Source organism: Conger conger, chromosome 16, assembly GCF_963514075.1.
Source record: "Conger conger chromosome 16, fConCon1.1, whole genome shotgun sequence".
Taxonomy (NCBI): domain Eukaryota; kingdom Metazoa; phylum Chordata; class Actinopteri; order Anguilliformes; family Congridae; genus Conger; species Conger conger.
This window is the reverse complement of record NC_083775.1, coordinates 8,623,132-8,648,672: the sequence shown is the minus strand read 5'-3', so window position 1 is coordinate 8,648,672 and position 25,541 is coordinate 8,623,132. Positions and strand designations below refer to the sequence as shown.

General features: G+C 43.7%; 3 protein-coding genes across 6 annotated transcripts in view; 2 read left to right on the top strand and 1 right to left on the bottom strand.

The window, feature by feature from the left end:
* LOC133114291 (large ribosomal subunit protein uL3) overlaps positions 1-25,541 on the top strand; it is a 294,631-nt gene that overhangs the window by 208,022 nt on the left and 61,068 nt on the right. The gene's annotated exons all lie outside the window — the stretch shown is intronic.
* Positions 3,314-7,235, top strand: LOC133115225 (complement C1q tumor necrosis factor-related protein 1-like). 2 transcript variants are annotated; one of them, XM_061225025.1, is made up of 3 exons: positions 3,314-3,413; positions 4,827-5,018; positions 6,688-7,235. In XM_061225025.1, the coding sequence occupies exons 2-3, from the start codon at positions 4,835-4,837 to the stop codon at positions 7,233-7,235; spliced, it is 732 nt and encodes a 243-aa protein (XP_061081009.1). In that variant the 5' UTR covers positions 3,314-3,413; positions 4,827-4,834. The 2 variants fall into 2 exon arrangements, with proteins under 2 accessions (XP_061081009.1, XP_061081010.1); XM_061225026.1 differs by lacking the exon at positions 3,314-3,413 and adding an exon at positions 4,575-4,650.
* The window catches only part of LOC133114289 (beta-1,4-mannosyl-glycoprotein 4-beta-N-acetylglucosaminyltransferase-like), a 24,950-nt gene continuing 15,803 nt past the window's right edge, over positions 16,395-25,541 (bottom strand). For 2 of the 3 annotated variants that reach the window (XM_061223539.1, XM_061223540.1), the window contains exons 2-3: positions 21,092-21,374; positions 16,395-20,910 (exon numbers count right to left, since the gene is read on the bottom strand). In XM_061223539.1, coding sequence (XP_061079523.1) covers positions 19,570-20,910; positions 21,092-21,373 — 1,623 coding nt within the window. In that variant the 5' untranslated portion in view covers position 21,374 and the 3' untranslated portion in view covers positions 16,395-19,569. Of the gene's footprint in view, positions 20,911-21,091; positions 21,375-23,985; positions 24,131-25,541 lie in introns of those variants that run through there. The other variant, XM_061223538.1, reaches the window with a different exon arrangement.

The window sequence follows — 25,541 nt, the reverse complement described above, 5'->3', positions numbered from 1 at the left end:
ATTAAATACATTACATTACATTAATGGCGTTTGGCAGACAATCCTATCCAGAGTGACGTACAGTTGATTAAACTAAGCGGGAGACAATCCTCCCCTGAAGCAATGCAGGGTTAATGGCCTTGCTCAAGGGCCCAACGGCTGTGCGAATGTCATTGTGGCCGCACCAGGGATTGAACCGCTGACCTTGCGTGTCCCAGTCATTTACCTTAACCACTACGCTACAGGCCGCTCCAAATGGCGTAACGCAAATAAACAAACGGATAAATAAAAGTCCTTCATTATGCAAAGATGCAAACTCTCCATCTCACATTTTATAATGACATCATATGGAAACTTGAATCAAATGTGTGGATACATGCATGCATACATGTGTGTGTGTGTGTGTGTGTGTGTGTGTGTGCCTGTGTGTCTGTATACGTGAGTGTGTATACATGTCATTCATTGATATTTCAGTAAGGGGTATGGTGGCATTCGGAGGCAAATGCAGACAGTGTAATCTTGTGTCTGGGTGGCGGTTGTCTGAGTTTAAGGCACCCGTTTGATTTAATCAAAAAGAGACATCTTCAGCATCTTGACATCAGAGGAACGTCTTGACTCTTTGAAAACACGGTGATATAAGACACAGTCCTCGAGTGCCCCTCTCTCAGCCCCCCTTCCTGTCTGTCTCTAAAGTCCCCCTAATCTTATTTTCATTTTAATGCTTCATTAGCATTGGAATTTTTGTTGAATGCACATTGTTAAAGCTTGTACAGCTAACTGAATAACAATAGAACTGTTAGAAAGGGATAATAAAGAATAAGAATAAGATTGCTGACAATAACAACAAAAGAAAAGAGATCCGGAATGTCAGACACTGACTATTATGATGATGTTACAACATTTGTTGTAAGCAGTAATATGCTACTATAACTGGTTGTGACAATTGGTCTACATACTGTAGGGGTTGTGAAAACATTCTATAGGCATTTATGGCATATTATCTTAACCTGCTTTATCTTGAACAGGGTCGCAGGGGGGCTGGAGCCTATCCCAGCATACATTGGGCGAAAGGCAGGAATACACCCTGGACAGTTCACCAGTCCATCACAGGGCACGCACACCATTCACTCACACACTCACACACTCATACCTATGTGTACCCGGAGGAAACCCACACAGACACGGGGAGAACATGCAAACTCTACACAGAGAGGCCCCGGCTGACGAGGATTCGAACCCAGGACCTCCTTGCTGTGAGGTGGCAGTGCTACCCACTGCACCATCTGTGCCGCCACACATATTATTATTATTATTATTATTATTATTATTATTATTATTATAAACATTGCAAAAATAGAAGATGTAAAAATAATAGTCATAACATAAAGATAAATAGATAAACAGGTTTAATGTAATCTCTCTCCATTTCTCTGTCTCTAAGGTTTTCTGCTTTTCCTGCCTTTCCCTGTCTCCTGTCTCCTGTCCCCACCCCGTGATCCCCCCCCCCCCCCGCTTAAAAACGTCACCACGCTCTTCACTGGAGCAGCAGGCAGAGCAGGGGAGACCAGTATCATTCACAGGTGAGTAAGTACGATGGAGTCAGTATGACTTCAATAACGTTTACATTAAATCCGTCCCATCCATCATATGCTCATAACTCAATTATTGTAAGTTTTGCAATGACTTCTTTTTTTCTGCCCCCATTTCTAATCATACCGTATTTCATTTGTGATGGATTGTTCTTTCTTCTCACATATATTGACTGCATTTATGAAATGTGAATATTCTGTCATTATTGGTGGCATACAATGGTTTGTAATATATTATAAACTCACTGAGCACTTTATTTATAAAATATATTTATTTTCCTTTTTTATTTACTTATTGGTCTTCTCCAGCTGTAGCCTGTCCACTTAGAGTTGATGGTGCGTTGTGTGTTCAGAGATGCTCTCCTTCATACCACTGTTGTAATGTGCGCTTATTTGCGTTACTTTCACCTTCCTCTCAGCTCTGACCAGTCTGGCCATTCTCATTAAGGTGTTTCTGCCCACAGCTTGTGAATGTTTGTGGATGTTTTTTTGTTTTTTGCACAATCCTCTGCACAATCCTCTGCAGACCATTGTGTGTGAAAGTCGCAGGAGATCAGCAGTTTCCGAGATATTCAAACCACCCTGTCTGGCACCAACAATCATTCCACGGTCAAAGCCACTTAGATCACACTGCTTCCCCATTCTGACATTTGGTCTGAAAAACAGCTGAACCTCTTGACCGTGTCTGCATGCCTTTACGCGTTTAGTTGCAGCCACATGCTTGGCTGATTAAATATTTGCATTGAGTGCCTATAGATGCTAAATATTTGCAGGTGTGTCGGCCGGGCGTACTCTCGGGTCAAGCCCCCGGGGCTCCGGTGCTCCGGTTACAACCCGCTCTGTTTACAATGCCCTTCTGACCCATAAATCCTGCACCCCCACCCCCCATCCCAGAAACCCTCTGGGAACACTGCTATCGCCAGAGAGGGGGAAGAGATGGAGAATGTGGGACAGAGGGATGAAGGGAGAGGAAGAGAGAGGGGGGGAGTGAAGAGAGGACAAAGGGGAGGGAAAAAGACTGACTAAACAGATGATTTATCACACGACAGACGGATGCTGGGATACAACAGGATAAATGAAAAAATGGTGAACAGAGAGAGAAAAAAGAGATAGAAAGAGGAAATGGAGGACAGAATTAAACATGAACCAAAGGAGCGAGAATGTAAGGACAGCGGGGTGGGGGCGACATGGCTCAGGCAGTAAGAGCAGTTGCCTGGCAGTCGGAGGGTTGCCGGTTCGATCCCCCGCCCGGGCTGTGTCGAGGTGTCCCTGAGCAAGACACCTAACCCCCAAATGCTCCTGATGAGCTGGTCGGGGCCTTGCATGGCAGCCAATCGCCGTCAGTGTGTCAGTGTGTCAGTGTGTGTATGAATGGGTGAATGGAGAAGCATCAATTGTACAGCGCTTTGGATAAAGGCGCTGTATAAATGCCTGCCATTTACCATTTGCCATTTACCATTTGCCATTTACAAGAAAAATCCCCCAAATGTGAAACACCGATGAGTCAGATAGTCTCCAGGAGACAGGGGAACCACTTTTGGTAAAAAAAAATCCACACTCTTCCCTCTTCCCTCTTTCATCAAAGGTTCTTGCACAGTTAGCATTACACAGAATTATAACCTTATTTCGCAAATTTCTGCTGAAAATGTAGATGAATTGGAAATGCTGAGAGCACATTTGCATTTACTGCATTTACAGCCAGTAGGGTGGGGTGTGGATGGGGAGGGGGGTTGGTGTGTGTGTGAGAGAGAGAGAGAGGGAGAGGGAGAGAGATTTTCCCTCTCTTTTCTTCCCAACTACCGATCGACACAGTGGCTATTGCTGAGAAAACAAGGAGAGACAGGGGTGAGTTGACTCAGCTATGACGTGCATGTTTTTGCTTATCACTTAGACCATGTCACTACTTCATACCACAAGCCGACCGTCAATTGTGGCTGAAGCTTTTAATAATCTTTGGTGACGCTTTTGGTGATCTTTAAATTCAGCCAAATGCACTTTCGGAAGTTTCATAGTATCACCAACGGCCGGGAAAGGCAGTTTTTTAAGCCACACTTTTGCTTTAACTGTTTGCCTACCAGTTTTGAATCATGGTCAACAACTCTTTTAAGCTTACCGTCGAATATTTGCCCTGCATTCATAGGAAGGGGACGCCAGGGTTAACCAGGGTTTTTCTTGAACTATGTGATTTTTTTACGAAATACTATATGATCCAGTCAACTTATTTAGGCTAGAGATGAAAATCAAAACATAGCTTATGGATGAAATTAGCCAATTCATATTTAATTTGTGAAAATTGCTAGCAAATGCACATTTTCTTTTTTCTTGGTCATTGATTGTGGATACACTTACAAACCTTTCGAACTGGTGAAGATACAGGCCCATCTATCGGATTCTCCCATAGCCCGGTTCCTCTCCAGATTTCTTCCCATCTGGGAGTTTTTTAATGCCACTGCTTGAGGGTTTTTCTCCTATGTGCTGTCAGAGGGTTTAGAGGTTGACTTTCCTTTTTCTCCTCTGTTTTTCTGTGGGGTTACATTTAATTTATATTTATGCAGTGTTGCCACTAAATGATTGCTGGGAATTCACTGTGAAGGGTCTGTTGCGCTTTTGTATCGAGCCACAGTGCTATCTGGCGTTACAGAGCTAGCGTTACTGGTAGCTTGCATTAATAACCGCCTTAGCCAGCAGGCAAGTAGCAGCAAGAACGCGAATGTGCTTACTTTCACGAATGGTGTAGTGCACACAATCACGTGATGCCGTTGTATCCAATAAGGGATGGAGATATTACTGGAACTGGAAATAGGGTGACACAAATATTTTGGGTACCGCCACACCGGGCAACATGCACAGCAGGAAGTGAGCTGGGGTGGGAGCTATCACAGTGGGCCTGTTCTCCACGTGAATTCATCCCAAACTAGACCTACCTGTAAATGTCTTCCATCCGTTACTCTAACAGGACCTGCAGGCTACAAATAATTTGAAAAGCAGACAATTACGGTTGAAAAATCTGACATCGGGCAACCGTTGTGGACACTCACTGCCTGAAAGAAGGCCACGGATACGGACCGGTGCGACTTAAGGGGTAAAAATGTATCTCTTTTTAAATTAATTAACATTCAGCAAAGATGTACTTTACATCTTAGAAGTACTTCAATTATTTAAAGACTTACTTCAGTGAAGGGCAATCTCTTTGCAGTGACAGTGAAAAGTCAGCACTGCACCAGTGATTATACCTGTGATCGTGTTGACCTCCCCCAGGTACAGCGATGTTTGAGGCGTTGTCATTCCTTCTTCTGCTCCTCCCTCTGGCGACGTCCGTCCCGCCCCCTTTCGGGGCCCCTCCCAGAGCATGCCATCGCTGCTGCGACCATCTGGATCCTCTAGAGGGCGCTCCTGCCCGAAACCAGATGCCCGAGATACGCCCAATCATCAACATGACCATCCTGAAAGGTACGCCTGCTCCTCAATCAGCCAAGTGAATTTTCAGTTTTCTTTTCACACTTTTTCATGTCCGAATAGCATCTGGATGTACATTATTCAGAGTGACTTACACAGCAGGGGACAATCCCCCCTAGAGAAATGTGGGGTTAAGGGTCTTGCTCAAGGGCCCCAACAGCTGTGCGGATCTTATTGTGGCTACACCGGAGGCTGAAACCACCAAACTTATGGGTCCGAGTCATGTACCTCAAGCACTAGGCAACAGGTGGCTACAGTGGTTAAGGCTCAATCCCCGGCGTAGCCACAATATGATCCAAAGAGACATTGGCTCCTTGAGCAAGGCCTTTAACCTCACACTGCTCCAGGGAGGATTTTTTCCTGTCTAGTCTAATCAACAATAAGTCACTTTGGAGTAAAGCTTAAGCTAAATTGCAGGTAATGTTCTTTCCAAGACGATGGCATGTTTTTTGTGAGAAGGCTGGAAGGCTGGAAACATCAAAACTAAAGGTTGTGCTTGTAGCTTACGAAAGTATTATGTGGTTCTTAAGGGTTAAATAGAATGAATGTGACCAAGCTGGCTGCACATGGACTTAATTACCAAACTCAGGCTTAAGAGTCAAATATATGATATACTGTATTGTTTGATCTATGCTTCAATAAAATTCCAGTCCTGCGATGCACACACTCTAGCAGCTTCTATCAGATAGGGTTTGAAAGGGTTGTGGCGCAATAATTCATCCAATTTTTTTTATTTTGCCCGCTGGCTAAATGAGCAAGTTTTTTTAAAGACGTGTGTGCCCTCCCTCCCAGCTGCTCGGTGAGAGATGTGTTTCCTCCCCTGGCTCTGAGCTTGCTCACGTGGCAGACAGCGAGTGCGTTAACTGCAGAGACTCCCCCCTTGTTGTGGCTTGCTCAGAGAGAGCAGAATGGCAAACTGCAACAAAAAAAAAAGAAAAAAAAAAAGTATTGCAGAATTTTACAGCGGGAGTACTTTTAAAACATGGATTTCAAAAATAAAACATAGCACTTACAGTACAGAGAGACAAAGCTCTATTGTACATTTATTTATATCATGTTTGTATATTGAGAATATTTTGAGCTAGATGTCTTCATGTTTTGACGTAAAGTCAAACCTGCAACCCTGAAGTCGCAAATCCTAATCCCCATCAACTCTGTGTCACTGTGCGGATTTGGAATAGCAATTCAGCAAGACAATGCAGAATGAAAACTCACATTCACTTACGTGGTAAACAGAAAGCGAAATTTCTACTGAACGTACGAGGCTATCTTCACACTCGAGTGTGTGTGTGATTGTTCCGGATTGTTGGGAGTCTGCATGTTCCGTTGTGTAGGTTTAATTTACCTTGGCCCCCATCCTGTTTGGACCCTTTGCCACACAGGGGACGACATGGCTCAGGCAGTAAGAGCAGTCGTCTGGCAGTTGGAGGGTTGCCGGTTCGATCCCCCGCCCGGGCTGTGTCGAGGTGTCCCTGAACAAGACACCTAACCCCCAAATGCTCCTGACGAGCTGGTCGGTGCCTTGCATGGCAGCCAATCGCCGTCAGTGTGTGTCAGTGTGTGTGAGTGTGTGAGTGTGTGTATGAATGGGTGAATGAGAAGCATCAATTGTACAGCACTTTGGATAAAGGCGCTATATAAATGCCAACCATTTACCATTTAGGGGAGAAGGGCGACCGTGGCGATAAGGGGACACCTGGGAAGGCTGGGGCAGAAGGACTGCCGGGATCTCGGGGCCCTATGGGTCCTAAAGGTACCAAAGGACAAGCCGGTGCCCCGGGAGATGCCTGCAAGATTCAGCACTCCGCTTTCTCCGTGGGTCGACGGAAGGCCCTGCACAGCGTGGACTACTACCAAGCGCTGGTGTTCGACACCGTCTTCGTCAACCTCCACGAGCACTTCAACATGTTCAAGGGCAAGTTCTACTGCCAGGTCCCGGGCGTCTACTTCTTCAACGTCAACATCCACACCTGGAACTTCAAGGAGACCTACCTGCACATCATGCAGAACGACCGGGAGATGGTGATCGTGTACGCGCAGCCCAGCGAGCGGAGCATCATGCAGAGCCAGAGCATCATGCTCTCCCTGGGGCGGGACGACGAGGTGTGGGTGCGCCTCTACAAGCGCGAGCGCGAGAACGCCGTGTACAGCGACGGCGTGGACGTCTACATCACCTTCAACGGCTACATCATCATGCCCAGCCCGGAGTGAACCCCCCGGCCTCGACCGAGGGTGTTAAACTTTAGCAATTACATTGCCAATTGACTGTACTGACAAGTATCATTGTGTATAATTTGCATTAAAAACAAATCATGTGTATTTTTAATCAGAGTTGATGCCAAAATTGTATTGTATTGCCATTTTGCTTGGTCTTCCAGTGCTGGCCAAACACAACACAACAGGGGCGACATGGCTCAGGCGGTAAGAGCAGTCGTCTGGCAGTCGGAGGGTTCGATCCAGGCTGTGTCGAAGTGTCCCTGAGCAAGACACCTAACCCCCAAAATGCTCCTGACGAGCTGGTCGGCGCCTTGCATGGCAGCCAATCGCCGTCGGTGTGTGAGTGTGTGTATGAATGGGTGAATGAGAAGCATCAATTGTACAGCGCTTTGGATAAAGGCGCTATATAAATGCCAACCACTTACCATTTACCATTTACAACGGACCTGCAGGTCTCTGGACAGCTCAGTGATATCTTGACAGGCTGACTGGTTGGCTGGCTGCCCCCGCAGGTAAAAGGATTGATACAGGAATGCACAGGACACGCTGTTCAAAGTCTCCTGATGAGATCAAAGCTCATCTCGGATTATGCTTACCTTGCACTTACCTTAGCGTGCATTTACTCATGACATAACATGCTCAGAGCATCAGATAACTTGGCGTGGCGCTATGTTTCATCTCGATGGTTTCTACAGTCTAACATCCAAGCCTGCCGCTCATAATCAGATGATTAATTACAAAAGAATCAGGAGAGACTTCTTGACATGCCTAAAATTGGTTGCTTCTTTTTTGAAGCCTCTCGTCCAGCTTGAAGCATAGGGTGGTGATTTGATTAACCTGCAGCTCAGGGTGTGGGTGCTGGCTCTTATTTGGCAGTTGAGAGGAGCCTGGTGCATTCCCCTGTGGTCCAATCAGAGTGTGATGACTCCCTTTCTCTTGGGCTTAATAGGTCATTCCAGACTTCTAAAGACTTCTAGAGAATTCCTCGGCAACAAATAAGCTCAAACCACAACACTGCGTATCCCTCCCCCTTCTCTGTGAACGCGCTGACGTTGAAATGCCATTGGTTGTGGCAATTAGAACACATTTTCAACCAATGAGCTCGAATTATTGTACAGCTATATGATGTTTTGGTACAGAGTGCTGGCCGGTCAACTGCATATTTTGAAACCCGAATTTAAGGACTATAAACACAGGCAGAGAGTGAGTCAACATGTCAGTGAGGCTTTTTCAGTGATTGGAAGGGATTTACAATGGTCTTGTAACAATGTTTTAACACAAACGTCTTACCTATTGCACCTTTAAGAGAGGCAGGAATCTGCTCAGCTTCTTTTTGCTCATTCTGCCTTCTTGCAATGGGATCTCACGGCAGAAAACCATTAGAGCTAGAAATTCTGACACTTTGGGGGCCAGAGATTGCACTTTTCTTGCTCTAGTTACTGTCAATTTTGAGGCATATTGTGCGTGATGATTTCAGAATTTCAGTTTCCTGTATTATTGAAGAGGCATTCATTGCTGCTTCACTCTATTTTGTGGTTGGAAACTTGTTCTCCGGCTTCTTCCTGATCGGCTTAAGTTTGAGCATCAGCAAAACATGTAGAACGAATCATGAAGCCATATCTCACATTTCAGTCATGTTTCATATTTCAGACTGTGTGACTGAGCAAAAACAGTAACTAATCACATGGTGGAATTTCCTTGATAAACGAAATAAAATGCCAGTTAACAGACCGGAGATCACGCAGAAGCTGTTTTTGTTACATACCTTGCTCAAGGGCACAACAGCAGTGTCCCAGTCAGGAAAAACACAGTTTAAATGATCCCTGCTGCAAAAAGCTACCAACACAACACAAGCTACCAGCACTAGATGCTTGGCCAGCTTTTTTGCAAAGAAACAACAGAAGTACCGGCTTTCTGATTTGAATCAGACATAGTAAGACTCTTATACACACTTTTCCAGAACAGCAGGCTTTACCAAAACAAAAAGACATGAAGCTGGCCACTAACATTTATCAGGATTTTGTCTTCTGAATACCTCTTCTTGACCTTGCTGTAAGACCAGAATGTGCTAGCTACCCCCTTCCAGGAGAAGCAAAGACATTAAGGTCAAAGGCTGTCTGCTGGGAAGGAGACAGAGAAAGGCTCATAGTAAGCACTTAATTCAGAAAGTGGTCTAATGGTAATAAGGATTATAAATAAATGGCTATTTTTAACCACGTGATTGTTTTCATGTTAACACACGTTGTCGATTAAGAATCAATGAAGAAAATGACCCTTACACTGGGTATGAGCTGGTCAAGCAGCATGGCCAAGCTGATAATGAAGCTGGTCTAGCTGGGCATGAGCTGGCCAACCAGCATGGCTAAGCTCGTCTAGCTGGTTGACCAGGTCATGCCCAGCTAGACCAGCTTCATGACCAGCTCGGTCATGCTGGTTGACCAGCTCATACCCAGCTAGACCAGCTTCATGACCAGCTAGGTCATGCTGGTCGACCAGCTCATACCCAGCTAGACCAGCTTATGAAGCTGGCACAGCTGGATTTCACAGCAGGGATGAGGTCAGTGCACTACAATTTCCCGGAATTCCATTGTGCAGCTGAACACCTGCACTCTGACAGTGCCAACTGCTCATGAAGCGGTACTCCTCCAAAGCTCAGCTCAGCTGGCAGACACAGCCCCAGGGAGGAGAACGTGCTTCTCTGCACAGCCTCCGGGGCTGACCGAGGATGGCTGACTGAGCATGACAATGCATTTTTTGGCAGAAATAAATTAACATGGGTGAAAAGATTAATTCAATAATCAATAATAAGATGGTGTAAAATCCAAGCTATGACCAGCTGGAACCAAATACTGCACCGGTGGTTTCAAATCATAGTTTGAGCTGGTCAAACCATGTTGAGGACGGAACTGGTCTGAACTGGTCAACAAGCTACCAGATGTTTCACAACCTAGCTTGACCTGGTCTGAACCAGTCAACAAGCTACCAGCTGTTTCAAGACATAGCTTAAACTGTTCAGCAGGGGAGGATGAGGAAAACTGTTAACTAAGAAATCATGGCTTAACTGTTTATTTCAAGGCAATGGGAGGCAAATTACTTATGTGTGGTGAATGTATACATAGTAAATCATAGTATGTATGCTTTCTTCTGCATGGAAAAGTCATATCATACATGGGAAACTGTCATTTAGTCATGTATGAGCAGTTTCAACAACAAATCTATTTTGACTTCTTGTAACTGTCAGTTGGAGAAACAGAAGTAACCTGAAAAGAAAGTAAGTTGTGACAGACGCACATAAAACCACACAAAGTTTTCATTTCCCTTTCAGTGATAACATTTTTTTCCGAATGCAACCACACAATAAACACCATTTTAGCATTAGTGTTTCAAACTGAAAATACATAGTGTTCAAAGAGGTTTCCCCAACTTCACCGTAATCATTTTGTGATCTGAACTAAGCACGGTTTTGCACCACAGTCAGGTGAAGTGTTTAATCTGGGCTGTGGCAGAATCATGCAGTTTATTTATAAGCAAGACTCTCTTCTTAGTTTGGCATCCAACGCCAAATTAGCCACTGCAGTCTATAAAGGAGTGTATAGCTGGGATTATAGACATATTTTGTTTAATTAGATTAACAATATCAAAAATTATTATTTTCCTTAACAGTTTGGTGAGTTCAGCATTCACTAAAACTAACTTGCCTATGGAAAAGTTAATCACAAATATTGATTGATCCGCATCTGATTAATTTACTGATTCATCAATTCATACATTTACTGATTGGTTGGCTCACAGGCAAAATCATAGTGGATTCATAATGGAATTCTGGACATATAATGACTGAAACTCCTAGAATATATCTGGGAAAGGCTTAAAAAAGCAAACCTTCTTCTAAATTAAGAAAATCACAGAAGTACATAAATATGTTCTTGATTACTTTACTAATTTATCTGGGGGAAAAGCCAGCACAGACACAGAGATCCAGAGGATTGGTTTTGCGGCTGGGTTAAAACAATTATTGAAGCAAATGTGGAAATGAAAAACTGGGCATCTTCATCGAATACACAGGTGGGAAATTCCAGTCCTGGAGGGCCGCTGTGTATGTAGGTTTTTGTTTCCACCAATTACTCTGGCTAAATTAGCTAATTGGCCATATACACCAACACTCGTTCACTGAGATTAGATCACAGTAAAACCATATCATACAGGGACACAAGAACAGTCTTTGACTGGCATTCATGCATTCATCAAGGTAAATGTAGCTAAAATGTCAGATGTCATATATTTTAGAGCCAATTAAGTAATTAAGGCCAGCAGCAGTTGGCATGAAAACCAGAAACAGATACTGCCCTCGTTGCCCACCTCTGATCTAATATAAAAGCTTCCCTGGTAAAAAAAAATCCAGCTATGACCAGCCGGTCTATCTGGTCAACCAGCTACCAGCTGTTTCAAAACTTAGCTAAGCTGGTTTTTTTCAGCAGGGTTGTGAACCCCTGTGCTAAGTGAACGTCAGCCACCTAGCCGTGCTGTAATTTTGTCATGGTCATACTGCAATGCCAGAACATTTTCCAGTTCACCATCTGGCTGAGCTGTGTGAAAAAACCTTGGTGAACGAACAGACACTGTGGATGCAGACATTAAAAATTGGTGCAATACTCTAATTGTATTTGGTGGAAAAAAATAACAGTCCTAAACAAATACTATCCAAGTCTTCCAGTTACTATGACGACAACATGCAAGCCACAGATATATTTCAACCGAATGTTATGGCACTTGAATGTGAATCTGTTTCTTTATCAATACAAAAACTGGTGTGCCCTATTTCTGCATCTACACTGCCCTCTAGTGTGTGTAGGCTTATAGGGCAAGGTGGTAGTATCCATTTCTAAATGTTATGTCAACTTCAGCTCTTAGTTATTTAATTCACCCAAATATTTAATCATCATCAAGCTCAAGTCGTTAATGACAACAAATTATACACATGATCAAAACCACTAGAGGAAGACAATTGAAATCTATTGCTCAAATGTCCAGTACAGTTCTACCTTACAGTTTCTTTAACTGCACCCCCCTCCCCCCTCCCTAAGCAATAGCAAAACAGGGAACTGCATACAACAGAGAAAATGCTGACATGAAATTGAATATCAATTTATTATATTTCTCATTCATATCCAATTTTTGATTGAAGTTAACATATAGTGATTCATACATAGAACAACAGCATTGTTTTGGATTTCCCCCCAACATTCATAAAATTATGTTTTTTCCTTAACAGTAGAAGAAAAAAAAAAATAACATTTCATTTTTTACAAATAATTTCATTTTTTTAAGAAATTCTCTGTCCAGCAGCCGCAGACCTGGAGTGGTTAACTTTGAACCCTATACAAAAACGGCCTTTTTTATTTTGGATTTGTAAAAAAACTTTATTAGTATATTTATTTTTGGCATTTGACACAACAGTAAAAACTGACAGATGGAAACCAAAAAGCATCACTTCAACATTCAGAAACTTTCTGGATCTGTGCAGGTAATGAATGGTTCTTGGGCGGTGTGTCTTTAGTTTTAACCCTTGTGTTCAGTCATTTAAATCTTTAGTAAAAGAGGAATGATACTTTTGAAAGATTAATTTCATAACTGGTGACTAAGCTGGGGTAAACATGGTTCACTGCAATAAATCAGAGAGAAAGAGGTTTTTTATTACAAAGGCGGGCGTCTTAAGACACTTACACTGTACATTTGGAAAAAGTAGGATATGTTGGACAGTATGTTTAGTACGTAGTAGACAGTACATATTTTGAGGATACAGTAGTTAGGAGGCCGTTTCAGGCATGGAATGGAACATATACTCACTGAGGACTTTATTCCTACTTATTCATGTGATTATCTAATCAGCTAATCGTGTGGCAGCAGTGCAAAGCATAAAATCATGCAGCTACGGGTCGGGAGCTTCAGTTAATGTTCACATCAACCATCAGAATGGGGAACAAATGTGATCGAAGTGACTTGGACGGTGCAATTATTGTTGGTGCCAGACGGGGTGGTTTGAGCATCTCAGAACCTGATGATAGTCTCAAGAGTTTACAGAGGATGGTGCAGAAAACCAAAAACATCAAGTAAGCAGCAGCTCTGTGGGAAGGAACACCTTGTTAATGAGAGAGGTCCGAGGAGAACGGCCAGACTGGTCAAAGCTGACAGGGAGGTGACAGCAATGCAAATAACCACACATTACAACAGTGGTATGCAGAAGAGCATCTCTGAACACACAATGTGTCAAATCTCTTAGTGGACAGGCTACAGCAGCAGAAGACTGAATAAGTCTGAAAAATAAGTCGAATAAATACCTAATAAAGTGCTCACTGAGTATACGTGATATACGTAAATATGTATATATCACCCAGGGGTTTTAAGTGCACTGCATTTACAGAAAATGTTGGCAACTAAAAAACTTTTTCATCCAGTGTTCTCAATTTATATTCTGGACAGTAAGCTGTTTCAGACATGGCCACAGAGAGGGCAAGGACAGAAAAGACCTGTGGGAACAGGCCCCAACCACAAGGAGAGATATAATCCAACCTCTTACCTCTCCTCACAACTGTCACAACAACAATAATGTGCACCCTACGGTTTGCAAAATGATGGGAGAGCTCATGCTGTCTAAGCCCCCAGCTTATCTTTATAAAACCTGTCCTGCTCTAAAGGCTGGGAGTTTAAAATGAGAACCCAGCCCTGTATATTACATGACTCACAAGAAGGCAAGCAGGAGAGATACAGCCAATGTTACATTGTTTGTGTTGCTATTATGGGAAAAGTTCATATCTTGGGCAGACATTCAGTTCTGACTGGTCTGCCATGATAAATCAGGAGATTAAGAATTTTTTTGTTGTTGTTGTTATTTTCAAATTGAGGTACAGTATGCTTAAATAAAGTGATAGCTGAATTTCCCATCAGCCCTTTAACACCATGACACTTCCAGAAGAAATAGTCTGATAGTATGGAGTCATTATGTTACAGATTGCAGCCCGCAATTTAACTTATTTTTAATGCCATAAAATTATTTTTAGCTAACTATGTGTGTAACAGTGTTGACAGCTTTGAGCTAGCTATATAATGCTATGTTACTGCAATTTAACTGGTAGAACAAGCAGCAAATTATGATTGTATTTAACATTTCACGCATAAAGAACAAACGTTGGTTATTGTTGAGAATATCCTTTTGCTATAGCTTGATAATATTTGATATTCTTGTCAAAGCATGTGAGTAACTAAATGTTCCAAATCTGAAACCCTACTTTGAGTTTTACACATCAATTGGCCTACCAACAATACAAAATGAGATCCCCGGAAGTTGTTTTTTGTGAGAAGTCACGCGGATTTGGCCTGTGGTTGGACGTCTGCTCCGACCAAGGGGTGAACGTTAGCAAAAGTTTGGCAACATATTGAACATTTTCCCATTAGCCTCATAGCCTGTGTTTATGAAACGTTTTCCATTGCAGCAAGCGGCTAACAGAAATGGCTACCGAAGGAGCAACTTCTGTGCATCTAGCCATGGTAGGCCTCAGTTAGTTAGCATGCAACTGTCATACTTATGATGTTTTCCGCTGACTAGATTATCTTGACTATTTAACAATGTGCAAGTTGCAACATAAACAGTGTAACTGGCTGGTCATGTGCGTAGTTACCTTGTAGCTAATATCGTTCCATCTGATTAAGACTGATACTGTAGTATGTATTTATGTGTTTTATTAGTTATCCAAAATATAATAATATCATGGAAACTGTAGCAAAACGACAACCAGTTTGTGCTTTGTTAGTAGCGAATGAAATTAAAATGATTTAATGAAATTAATTGAACCCGTTCAACGAGCACCGTTAGCCTTGTCCAACAGGTAGCCATTTTAGGAGTGATGCGGTTTGCATGTTTTTTTTTAAATATCTAAAAAATAAGCCGTGTCAACCCTGGTGTAAAATCCAGCTATGAGCAGCTTGAAATACCAGCTACAAGCGGTTTCAAAACAGAAACCTAGCTTGAGCTGTTTTTATTTATTTTATTTATTTTATTTATTTTATTTATTTTATTTAATTTTTTTGCAGCAGGGGGCAACTCTCCTACAATTCTTCTACAAACTTTACGAAGTTTACATAGGCTGGATCAATTTGGACCTGTATTGAATTCCAGTGGAATTTGATGCAATGTTCTCAGTCTATATTTGTTCAAATACATTGTGTATGACGTTGTGCGACATACGTTGAGAATCATTTTCATCACAGTGTAGCTACTTTATGTGATAAGCTGCCCAAACTTACCCATTGCATTCAGTTTACTTCAAAATTATATAATCGAATATGAATGTGATCACTGTGACGTCACTCAGCATCTAAAAGCCAAATGGTTTGTACACTGTAGTGTTGACACAATGATAAATTGTTCATAGCAATACAAAAATAATATTAATACTGTATATACAAATAATTTATAATTATAAACATCATTTTTTAATGTGCATTAAAGGGGTACTGAGGAGCCTCCTTGTAGTTTGAGGAAGTCTGTATTAGGGGCGGTCTGTAGTGTAGTGGTTAAGGTACATGACTGGGACCCGCAAGGTTGGTGGTTCGATCCCCGGTGGAGCCACAACAAGATCTGCACAGCTGTTGGGCCCTGGAGCAAGGCTCTTAACCCTGCATTGCTCCAGGGGAGGATTGTCTCCTGCTTAGTCTAATCAACTGTACGTCATATGTAATGTAGACCCAAGGAGCTTTTAGAGTCAGTAAAAGCACTTTTTTATGTTCACACAAATCTTACTTTTAGATTTGTGTGAACAAGATGCAGAGAACTTACACTGAAGCAGATAACAGAAGTGTAACTTCTGCATCCATTGTTGTGGGTGTTGCTGTATCTATAATACAGTAATACAAACACACTTTGGAGGTTAATTATTATTATATATGTTTATAATGCATGAATCCCCCTACCCACCATCCCCAAACACAAAAAATACAAAACAAAAAGGAAAAGTACATCTTTTTTTCTTTTTTAAATTTTGTGCTTTCTCTCTGCCCCTCCCGAAACCCTCGCCAATTAGCTCCACTAATATCTTCTATAGTTGTTAATTTGCTCCTTTGTTCTTTATTATACCTTAATGATCATTACAATCATCTTCTACCTTCCACCTTATACACTAACTGTAATTGGCCGTTTATTTATTTCACATTTTGATTTAAATATAATTACTTATTCACAACCTTCAGCCCCCCTATATCCCATCTCTTGTCACAGAGGCTAAAAGTCCTGCTTTGTTTGCCATAGGACTGTACTGTACTGTGATGTGATGTTCTCCAAAAAAAAAAACCCAACAACAACAAAAAAAAAAAAAGAACCAATTAAATTGCTCCCACTTGGGACGCAGGAATTGGATGTGATCGGACGGCAACGCAGCATTGGAAACTGATGGTTTAAAAAAAATGAAAAATACAAAATAATGCCATGCTGCATGAGTTCTTTAAATACACCCAGCAATAGCAACTGCATTGTTTTCATTGAAATGTCGTATGAATCACATTTTTGTTTCTGCCAGGGCGAATAGCTGTGCTGAACAAAACGCCCAATTACTGTACCAGCTCCACAGCCGCTACTGTTGTGAACCCCCCCTTTGTTTGGTCTGGAATACCAGAGAATAAAGGCAAATTCATCTTCCTGCAAAACACAAAGTCTTCTGTGGTTTAAATGCTGTGCTTTCATTACAAGAAACAAGCATGCTCTTTTTGGACTGTTTTAATCACACTTTGTAGATAACCGTCAAATCCAAAAATGAGCCCACTTTACCACATAGACACTCGTAAAAAAATAAGTATTATTGGGTCAGATAAAAGATAGTTCAAGTGTGATAAAAAAAATAAAAAGTGAAAAATACAAGTATGCATACATTTCTGATAAGAACAGCCCGGTAAATGCACAATTAGAAAATGATAATATTAGTATACTATATATATATATATGAGATTGCTGGCAAGGAGCAGTATTGTAATCAAGTAGAGTAGCTAGTTTTCCCTTAACCTTAAAATGTTTGTCAATGAACACATTGCATGAATCCTTCTCCTCCATAAGCTGTGTATTTATTCACATGTTTTACATACTTTCTGTCTATTCAATCTAGGAACAGAACAGCAATAATTTAGAACACAGACATAAACAATGACACGGCAAAAAAAACAACAACCATGTTTATAAGCAACAAGGATGACATACAAAGAAAACTGTACAGGAATGTCCACTTTCACCTACCTTCGCTACCCTCACATTGGGCTTCTGTCATACAGTAAGAATGTAAGAATGGAGGAAACAATGACTTGTGCGACTGCCAAAGTGCTTGAAGGCATTTGGACATGTAATCTAGTTTGGAGATTGGGGGCAGGACTGGCACCATTAACTGACAAATCTCGTTCTCAAAGGGACAAACTAGTTTCCCACTGGCAGATTGGACCCCTGCCAGCACTGATGTCTCCTCTTTTTTGAGAAAGTGGAAAAGCCTCTTTGATTACATTAACTTCCAGTATTTTCATTTTTGTGGTTTTGAGGCTAGTCTCATGAAGACACAAGCCAAAAATGATTGGCTTGTGAACGGTCTACTTTGTAACTATTCAGTACTGCCAGTGTTTCGGTTAATCGACTAATGAATGCATCATTTTCAGTAAGCACCATTCATTTACATACGTTTACTTCGATGTGCTTGCTATACAGATGCACTGCACTGTATATTTGATTGATTTCTTCATGATGTCAGTAAAGATCCCTGCAATGCGGAAGAGCATTATATTGCATTACTGGTCTGGCCTTTGGTGGCCTGTGCCTGCTTGACTGCATGTCAATGCATGCAATCATGTGCCAACTGGGAAGAGGCGGTTACATCGCCATGGGGGCGACATGGCTCAGGCGGTAAGAGCAGTCGTCTGGCAGTCGGAGGGTTGCCGGTTCAATCCCCCGCCCGGGCTGTGTCGAAGTGTCCCTGAGCAAGACACCTAACCCCCAAATGCACCTGACGAGCTGGTTGGCGCCTTGCATGGCAGCCAATTGCCGTCGGTGTGTGAGTGTGTGTATGAATGGGTGAATGAGAAGCATCAATTGTACAGCACTTTGGATAAAGGCGCTATATAAATGCCAACCATTTATGAGAGAGACTTTCCTGTGACGGGGACCCTATTTTCTGCAACCGCACAGGAGATGGCCTTTCTCTCACAGCCCTTTGAAGGTGAACATGCATGAACTCGGGAGGGGGTATCATTCTGAGTGGTCTTTAAGGAGAGTGCTTAAAAAGAAAACTTTTGGTCCTCTTTTGTTTTCGGTGTTCATCCCCTCTCATCTTTCCGCAGTGCCCCCAGAGGGTGGTTCCTAGCTGGTGATTCGGGTCTGCGGAGACCTGGTGTTTTCCCACAAATATGACCTGCTATAGTTGATTCCCCTGCCTCCATTTGCCTCTGTGCATGCCTGTTCCTTCGTCCTGTTCTGCGTAGCACTACATACACCATGACATCTGAGATGAGGACAACCTTGTATCAGGTCACTCTTTTCTTCCAGAACTCTCCGAAAACCACTCCAATGAAGCTAATACCCCCGGCTAACCTCCCCGTACCACTCAAGTGCTTGTCACCACAGGTAATATTGACATCGCCCCACAAGGGAAAACTAAACTTTTCCCCTGACCCCTGGGTCTAAATAACATGGGGGTCAAGCAAGAAAACCCTCAAAAAGGACACCGTGTTGTGGCAAGCAGGAATCACCTCATGAGTGGTATGTGTATTACCAGTTTCGTCTGTGTTTGTCACCGTTCAGATTATGCCATAACTCACAGCTGAGTACAGACATGTGACGAGAGATGGGCAGGTACAGGAAGCAGGTCAAACAATGGGGAGTAGCTATGGTGTCATCCTGGGCTGGGTCAATGATGTAGGAAACCATGGCACCAAACAGAAACTGCCCAGCAATTTAACACAAACTGCTCACTGAATACCCTGCTGTGAAAACCCCTTGTTCCTTGTCCTTCCTCCTCCTCCTACCAAAGCAACATTACATTACATTACATTTGGCTGACCTTGCGGGTCCCAGTCACGTACCTTAGCCACTACACCACAGGCTGCCCGTTACACCGCAAGCTGTGACCCCCATTGCACCCCAGTCTCCTGTCTCCCTGATTCATGGAGGAAATTAAAAGAGGGAACAATAAAGATGGTTTGTCTGTTCCCCTCCAGCTTCTGCGATCTCCACCAATGCATCCCCTTAAAATGCCCATCACCTCCTGGGGGAATATGCTCGTTCTCCATCCAACTCTACCCTATTATCTTAGCTGTAGGTGTTCACCAGCATGTAGCGGTAGCGCTCAAAGTTATCCAGCAGATATTTGGGGGCATACATGTGCTCCTTCGGGTCTGACGGGGGATACTCCTGCACGGACCCATCGAACCAGCCCCCAGTCCGGATTAGCTTCCGGATATAGTTTAGGTCCCGCTTATCCTCGTAGTCCCCCCAGCGGGGGAAGTCCCCATTCTGGGCTGAGATGAGCTTGAGGTGGATTCCCTCCGGGCTGAAACACCAGGAGCAGTGCCAGCCCGCGAAATGAACGGGGCTTCCAATGGACCACTGCACCAGGATGTGACCCGTGTCGTTCTCGTACTTTCGGAAGCCTGGCATGGTGTAGTACTCTCTCCTTCGAAGCTTGATGCCGTCGTTTTCGTAGACGGCATTCAGCATGCCCACCGTGCACCCGGACACCACCTCCAGGGAGCCCAGCTGCTTCCAGAAGAATCCGTAGAGGGACCTGCGCATGTGAATGGCAAAGGGCTCTGTCCAGCCGTCGAAAAGCTTGAGGAAGAGGACCCCCTCCCGTGCTGGGATCTCATCGGCATCGTTGATGATGAAGACGTCATCGGGCCGCACCCCTTGCACCCGGGACATCCCATTCTGAGTCAGGAAGGTGCGCAGGTAGTCATCAGCGATCCAGCCGTTCTGCCGCCCGCCGTCAGGGAAGTGATCCAGGAAGACATAGAGTATCTTGTGCTGCACATATCTGTAGGTCCCGTTGAGAAGGAGCTGCAGGAATTGCAGGGACCGGGTCTCGCCGTAAGCTGTGAAGTTGGATTCGCACACGAGGAAGAGGTCCACGGCTTGGGCCAGCTCGTGAAAACGGGCGTGGAGGAGGTCAAACTCATGGTTTACATTGATGGCGTTGATGACCCTGCGGGGCACCTCTCTCGGGGTCAGCCTGTCCTTGGTGGGCAAATTGGAGTGCTGCACCATGGTGGGGATGCCACAGTAAGGCCCGTGCCAGCCCTGCCGGCAAACACATCGCACCAGCCGCTTGCCCCGCTGGGGCCTAGCCCGTGGCGAGTGAGCGGTATTCTGGTGCTGGAGGATACTACGCTGGCCCGCTGCCCTTTCCTCTTCTCGCACCGCACCATCCTTGGGGGTGGCCATCTCCGTCCCATGCCTGAAACATAGGGCTCCGGCTTTAGTGTGCACAAAGTAGGGTGTGGTGTCATCCCGGAGCTGGAAGTTGTGCTGGTGGAGGTCCCCAAGTGGGCCCATGGGGTCTGCGGGAGCAAACATCCGGGGAGCCTTCCTCACCGCTGCATCCTTCCTGTTTGGGTGATTGGGCTGCACTCTGTCGTACCAGGCAATCAAATCCTTAGGTCGAGAAAAAAAAAAAAGAACACATCAACAGACATGGGACTATTTTCATCTACTCAACACAAGCAGATCCTTCCTTGGAACCTCCTCACGTCATCTTTATCGTCTCCCCTTAACCACCTCTCCCAAGATTCATTCACATTAATTGACCCAAATTGGGAAGAGGACCACACCTCACCTTGCCCATCTCCCTGTCCAGCTCCATGCTGTCTTCTGCCTCATTGTCAGATAGTCTCATGGCAAGGGCTTGCCCCCCCTTCAGTAGGGAGCTGGACAGTGGGGTGGTTCTCTCCTTCCAGAACATGCCAGCCACCACAATGAAGGACTTGATGTTGGGGTATGGCGCAGAGAGCTCCCTCAACAGCGAGACATAGTGCAGGGCCTTGTAGTAGTGCAAGAAGGAGATGACACACAGGCCCACCGTGCAAAACAAGAACACTTTGTGCCGTCGCATTTTCATCCTGTGGGAGGAGGGCGGGAGACAGAAAGCGAAGTTTACAATTGGACGTTCTCACCAGCCATGATCACGTTGAGAAGCAATTGTTTACAAAAGGATTAGCGCCCCAAAAATGAGGAAAGTAATTGAGAGGAAATGGATCACTTCCCTTTGAAACCTAAAGCACACATTGCATGCCACATTTTTCATTACTCATGCGGAAAAGTATGTTGAGTGATCCTCTTATCAAAAAACTAATAACATAATAATGCACTCATAATCATTGCAATATATGTCACATTTAAAATGACAATGTAAGCCTATTACTCCTCAGTATGAAAAGGAGCTTCATTATTACAATGAAAGCGTAAATGTAAACTAAATAAACTTATGTAAAAAAAAATGTTAACTTAACACAAGCCTAGAGACATTAGAAGAAATCCCTGTTGTAAAATGACCAGTTTGAGATAACCAGCTGTTTCAAAATATAGCTTGAGCTGTTTTTTATCCAGCAGGCATAGCAGGGAAATTGACAAAAATTATCAGCAAAAGAGTTGTGTACTGGGTGGCACCAGCTGACAGAAGTTGAAAGAGAGATGAAACACAAAGTTTGTATCTATGAGAGAGACAATCTGAGTATGAAACCGAGAGAGGGGCTCCAGATGGCGAGGCGGATTACTTCATATTTAGTGTGTGTAGACGCAACATTACATGATGGCGGGCCAGCCTATGGTTTTCAATTATTTCACTAATTTCAATAAATGGAACATAAAAAAAAGGCTTAATCTGGGCTTCGCTGCACTGCCACGGATTCCCTCGACCACTGTGACTGGCCCGCTTGTCCTGATCTCGATTGTCTATTATTTCCAAAGCTCCTCAGAAAGATGCACCTTGTTCCTGCTGAGTGCAGGACGCTCATTTGAGACACTGCTGTCAGCGTCCCTTTTGTGCTCCCCTAATGCTGTTTTTGGCCACGACCGGCAAACACTGGCGGGGAGGGAGGGGCTCGACGGGAGACCGCACTGCCCCTGTACCATCCTGCTCTCTCATCATCTCTATTTTCTTCTTCTATCTCTTTCTCCGGATCTGTCTCTTCTCTGGCTGGAAATAGCGGCCGTGCCAAAGCTGAACAAAAACGCCCATTTTGACCTCAGCTCTACTGTGGCCACTCGTATGACAATGCCGTCTGTTTCCTTTCCAAGAGCAAGGAGGGAAACGATACATTTAATTTACCAGAAGCAATACCAAAACCAGGCAAAACCGTATCCTAGTTCTCCCCCTCGTAATGAATTCCAGTTAATAACAGTAAGCCTGTTCTGCTGCGATGTGGTTTGCCAGTTTTGTGGCGCACAGTCTAATACTTGTATTCTCTGAAAAGATATGTTTTTTTCAGTCAAAGCAGTTACACAGTCACTGCAGTTTAGGGCAATGCAACCAGCAACTGGCTAATTGCAAGGAGCCTATTGACCAGAGGGGTTGCTATTGAAGAATCACTGTGCTTGATCTAGCAAAGAGAGGAGAGATCAATGTGACACTTTATTAGAGGTTGTTCTTTTACTGGTGGCTAAAGAATGATTACATTAAATGGCTATTTTACTCTTATAGGAAACTACAAAAAGATATTTTTGATGGCTTATCTTGGGACAGATGTTAGGCAAAATAAGCAGATATTTGTCCAAGAGTTAACATTAACCTTTCTGCTCTTTGTGATGGCAGACTTCATTCGTTTGAATGTAATGACTCTGTCTTGCCAAAACTGATTAGAACATACTGGATAATATGAAAATCAGTGGCTTGATCAGACCAAGACGCTTTTGTTGACATGTCACAATTCAAATGTCGAGTTCAGCCATTTGAAGCGGTCTTAGACGATTTTCTCTAAAAGATTAAAAGCTGATTTGCCCTTGCATTTACTCTTTACTTAATTACCTATTTCTTTTGTGCCTAATTCCTGTTTTATAGCAGCAGACTCGCATACACCAGCCTGTGTAAGCTAGCCCATGTGACAGTACTCTTTCCTCATTGATAAGATAAAAGCTTGTTTTGATCCGTTTCCAGGCACGGCGCTTCGGTAACGGGGTGGGGAGCTATAAAGGCTTTGACCTGTCACTATGGCAATTATTTTTTGACAGTAGATGTTTCCTTTTTTTTTTCTAAACGTCAAAATGTTTGTAAAGGATTGTACAGAACGAGCTCCAGCTGGTGCTTTCTTGAAAAAAAAAAAACCTGAATTTCTTGTTCCGCCGGGTTACTTTTTTCATGATCAGAAAGAAATGCACTGCACATACGTATTTAAAATTTGTTTGAAATATTTAGTCCCAAGGCAAATCCTTGAGTCAATAATGCTTATAATAACCTAAGTGAAGATAAATATTTAGTCTGTGAAACCTGATCCCTAGGTGCTGTGATTTGGTTATGATGATATCACCCCAATTAGTCCAATATTACTTTCAGAGTAATTATTAAATGATTGGTCCAAGTTTTTTGGATCGCATTTGACTGCCTCGCTGTGCCCTAACTATAACTACCGTTTCTGGAAATGGTTACATTTTCACCATCGCAGAGAGGCAGTGGAGGGACACCGAGAGCAATGGCCCAACCAAGCCACCCCACCCCACCCCACCCAACTTTCTCACCTGGGCCAATGCTTCTGCTGCCTCCAGGGGGGTTTTCCAAATGCCAACTTCATTCGTGCCCGAGACTCCCAAGCATCACAAGGGATGTGGACCTCACCTGACAATGCTTCCACAGTCGCTCTCCCCAACGCCCTCTCTCTCAAACTACCGGATTCTCACTGCAGGAAGAGATTCCAGTCACTCCTCTCTCACCCTCTCTGTCCGTATAGCCCTGGGGAGGGTTGGGTTTAGGTTAAGAGTGTCTGCTTTCCGCCTGTTCTTGGCCGTTTCAGACCCTCCCTATCTGGTACAGTACACCCCCCCCTCTGTGTCATTGTTTGACTGTTTGACTTCCATTCCAAGCAAACTGCCACACACCCTCTGAATTGTCGTCCTCCTTGAAGTGTTATTGATTAACTTGCCGCATAGAATTCTTATTGGTTTCTACTGCCACCTTGGTAAATAAAGTAAAACCACGTTTATTCCTACAGTGGCTGGTGGCCGTTTGACAGGCCAGGGAGGATGTCAGTTGTTAGGCCTCTCTACCCTCACACACATCAGCCCAGTTCTGTCTGCATTACACTGGATGCCCGTGCGTTTCCGCATTGATTTTAAATTAGCCTTGACCACTTTTAAAGCGCTGCATGGAACGGCCCCTCTCTATCTCTCCGAGATCCTGCACCGCCACACCCCCTCCAGATCCCTTAGATCAGTAGACCAGCTACTGTTGGTGGTGCCCAGAACTAGGCTGAAAACTAGGGGAGACAGAGCTTTCGCGGCTGCTGCGCCCAAGTTGTGGAATAGCCTCCCCCTCCACGTACGGGCCGCTCAGACCCTAGAGGTTTTTAAATCCCTTTTGAAAACCCACCTGTTCTCCCTGGCCTTCCCCCCCACGTAGCCATCCTTCTTTACTACTTTGTCCTCGTTCGGTCCCTGGCTTCTGTTGTTTTACTGTTTATTGTTTTTAATTGCTTTTAGCCCTTTTATTTTCTCTCCTTTTTTAATTATTATCATATATTGTTTTATATTGTATTCTATTTGGTACTGTTGCACTTTTATCTGCATTTATGCTCCTTATTTTTATTTTCCTCAATCTGTAAAGCACTTTGGTTTCAGCTGTTGCTGCATGTAAATGTGCTATACAAATAAAGTTGACTTGACTTGACAATTTGGCCCATGTCACGCCCAGTTTCTACATATTTACATATGTTTATAGGATCATAAAAATTCTGGATTAAGTAAATATCCCTTCTTTCAAGGATATTTACTTATTCAACGACCTAGCCAAATCTGTAAGCCTGACGATGTATGGCGCTTGATCTGTGCCAAGAATCAGACTTGCGAGTGGCCAAGGGTGGCTACTTGCTTTTCGCGGTAAGCCAATGATACAGCGACCGATGAGCTGGCAGTGGCGAATGAGACGCATTGGACACAACTGGCTACTGGCTCAACCGGCAGCCGGCAGACATACCACCATGCACCCCACTCCTGTCGAATGGCTGAAGCCAAGCAGGTGTGGGCTTGGTTAGTACTCAGATAGGAGACCTCCTGGGAAAATTAAGTTGCTGTTGGAAGTG

Bases quoted from the DNA above. Each gene is read 5' to 3' on its own strand.
- LOC133115225 (XM_061225025.1), top strand. From the start codon at position 4,835: ATGTTTGAGGCGTTGTCATTCCTTCTTCTGCTCCTCCCTCTGGCGACG. The intron at 5,019-6,687 runs GTACGCCTGCTC...TTTACCATTTAG, and splicing joins CAACATGACCATCCTGAAAG to GGGAGAAGGGCGACCGTGGC.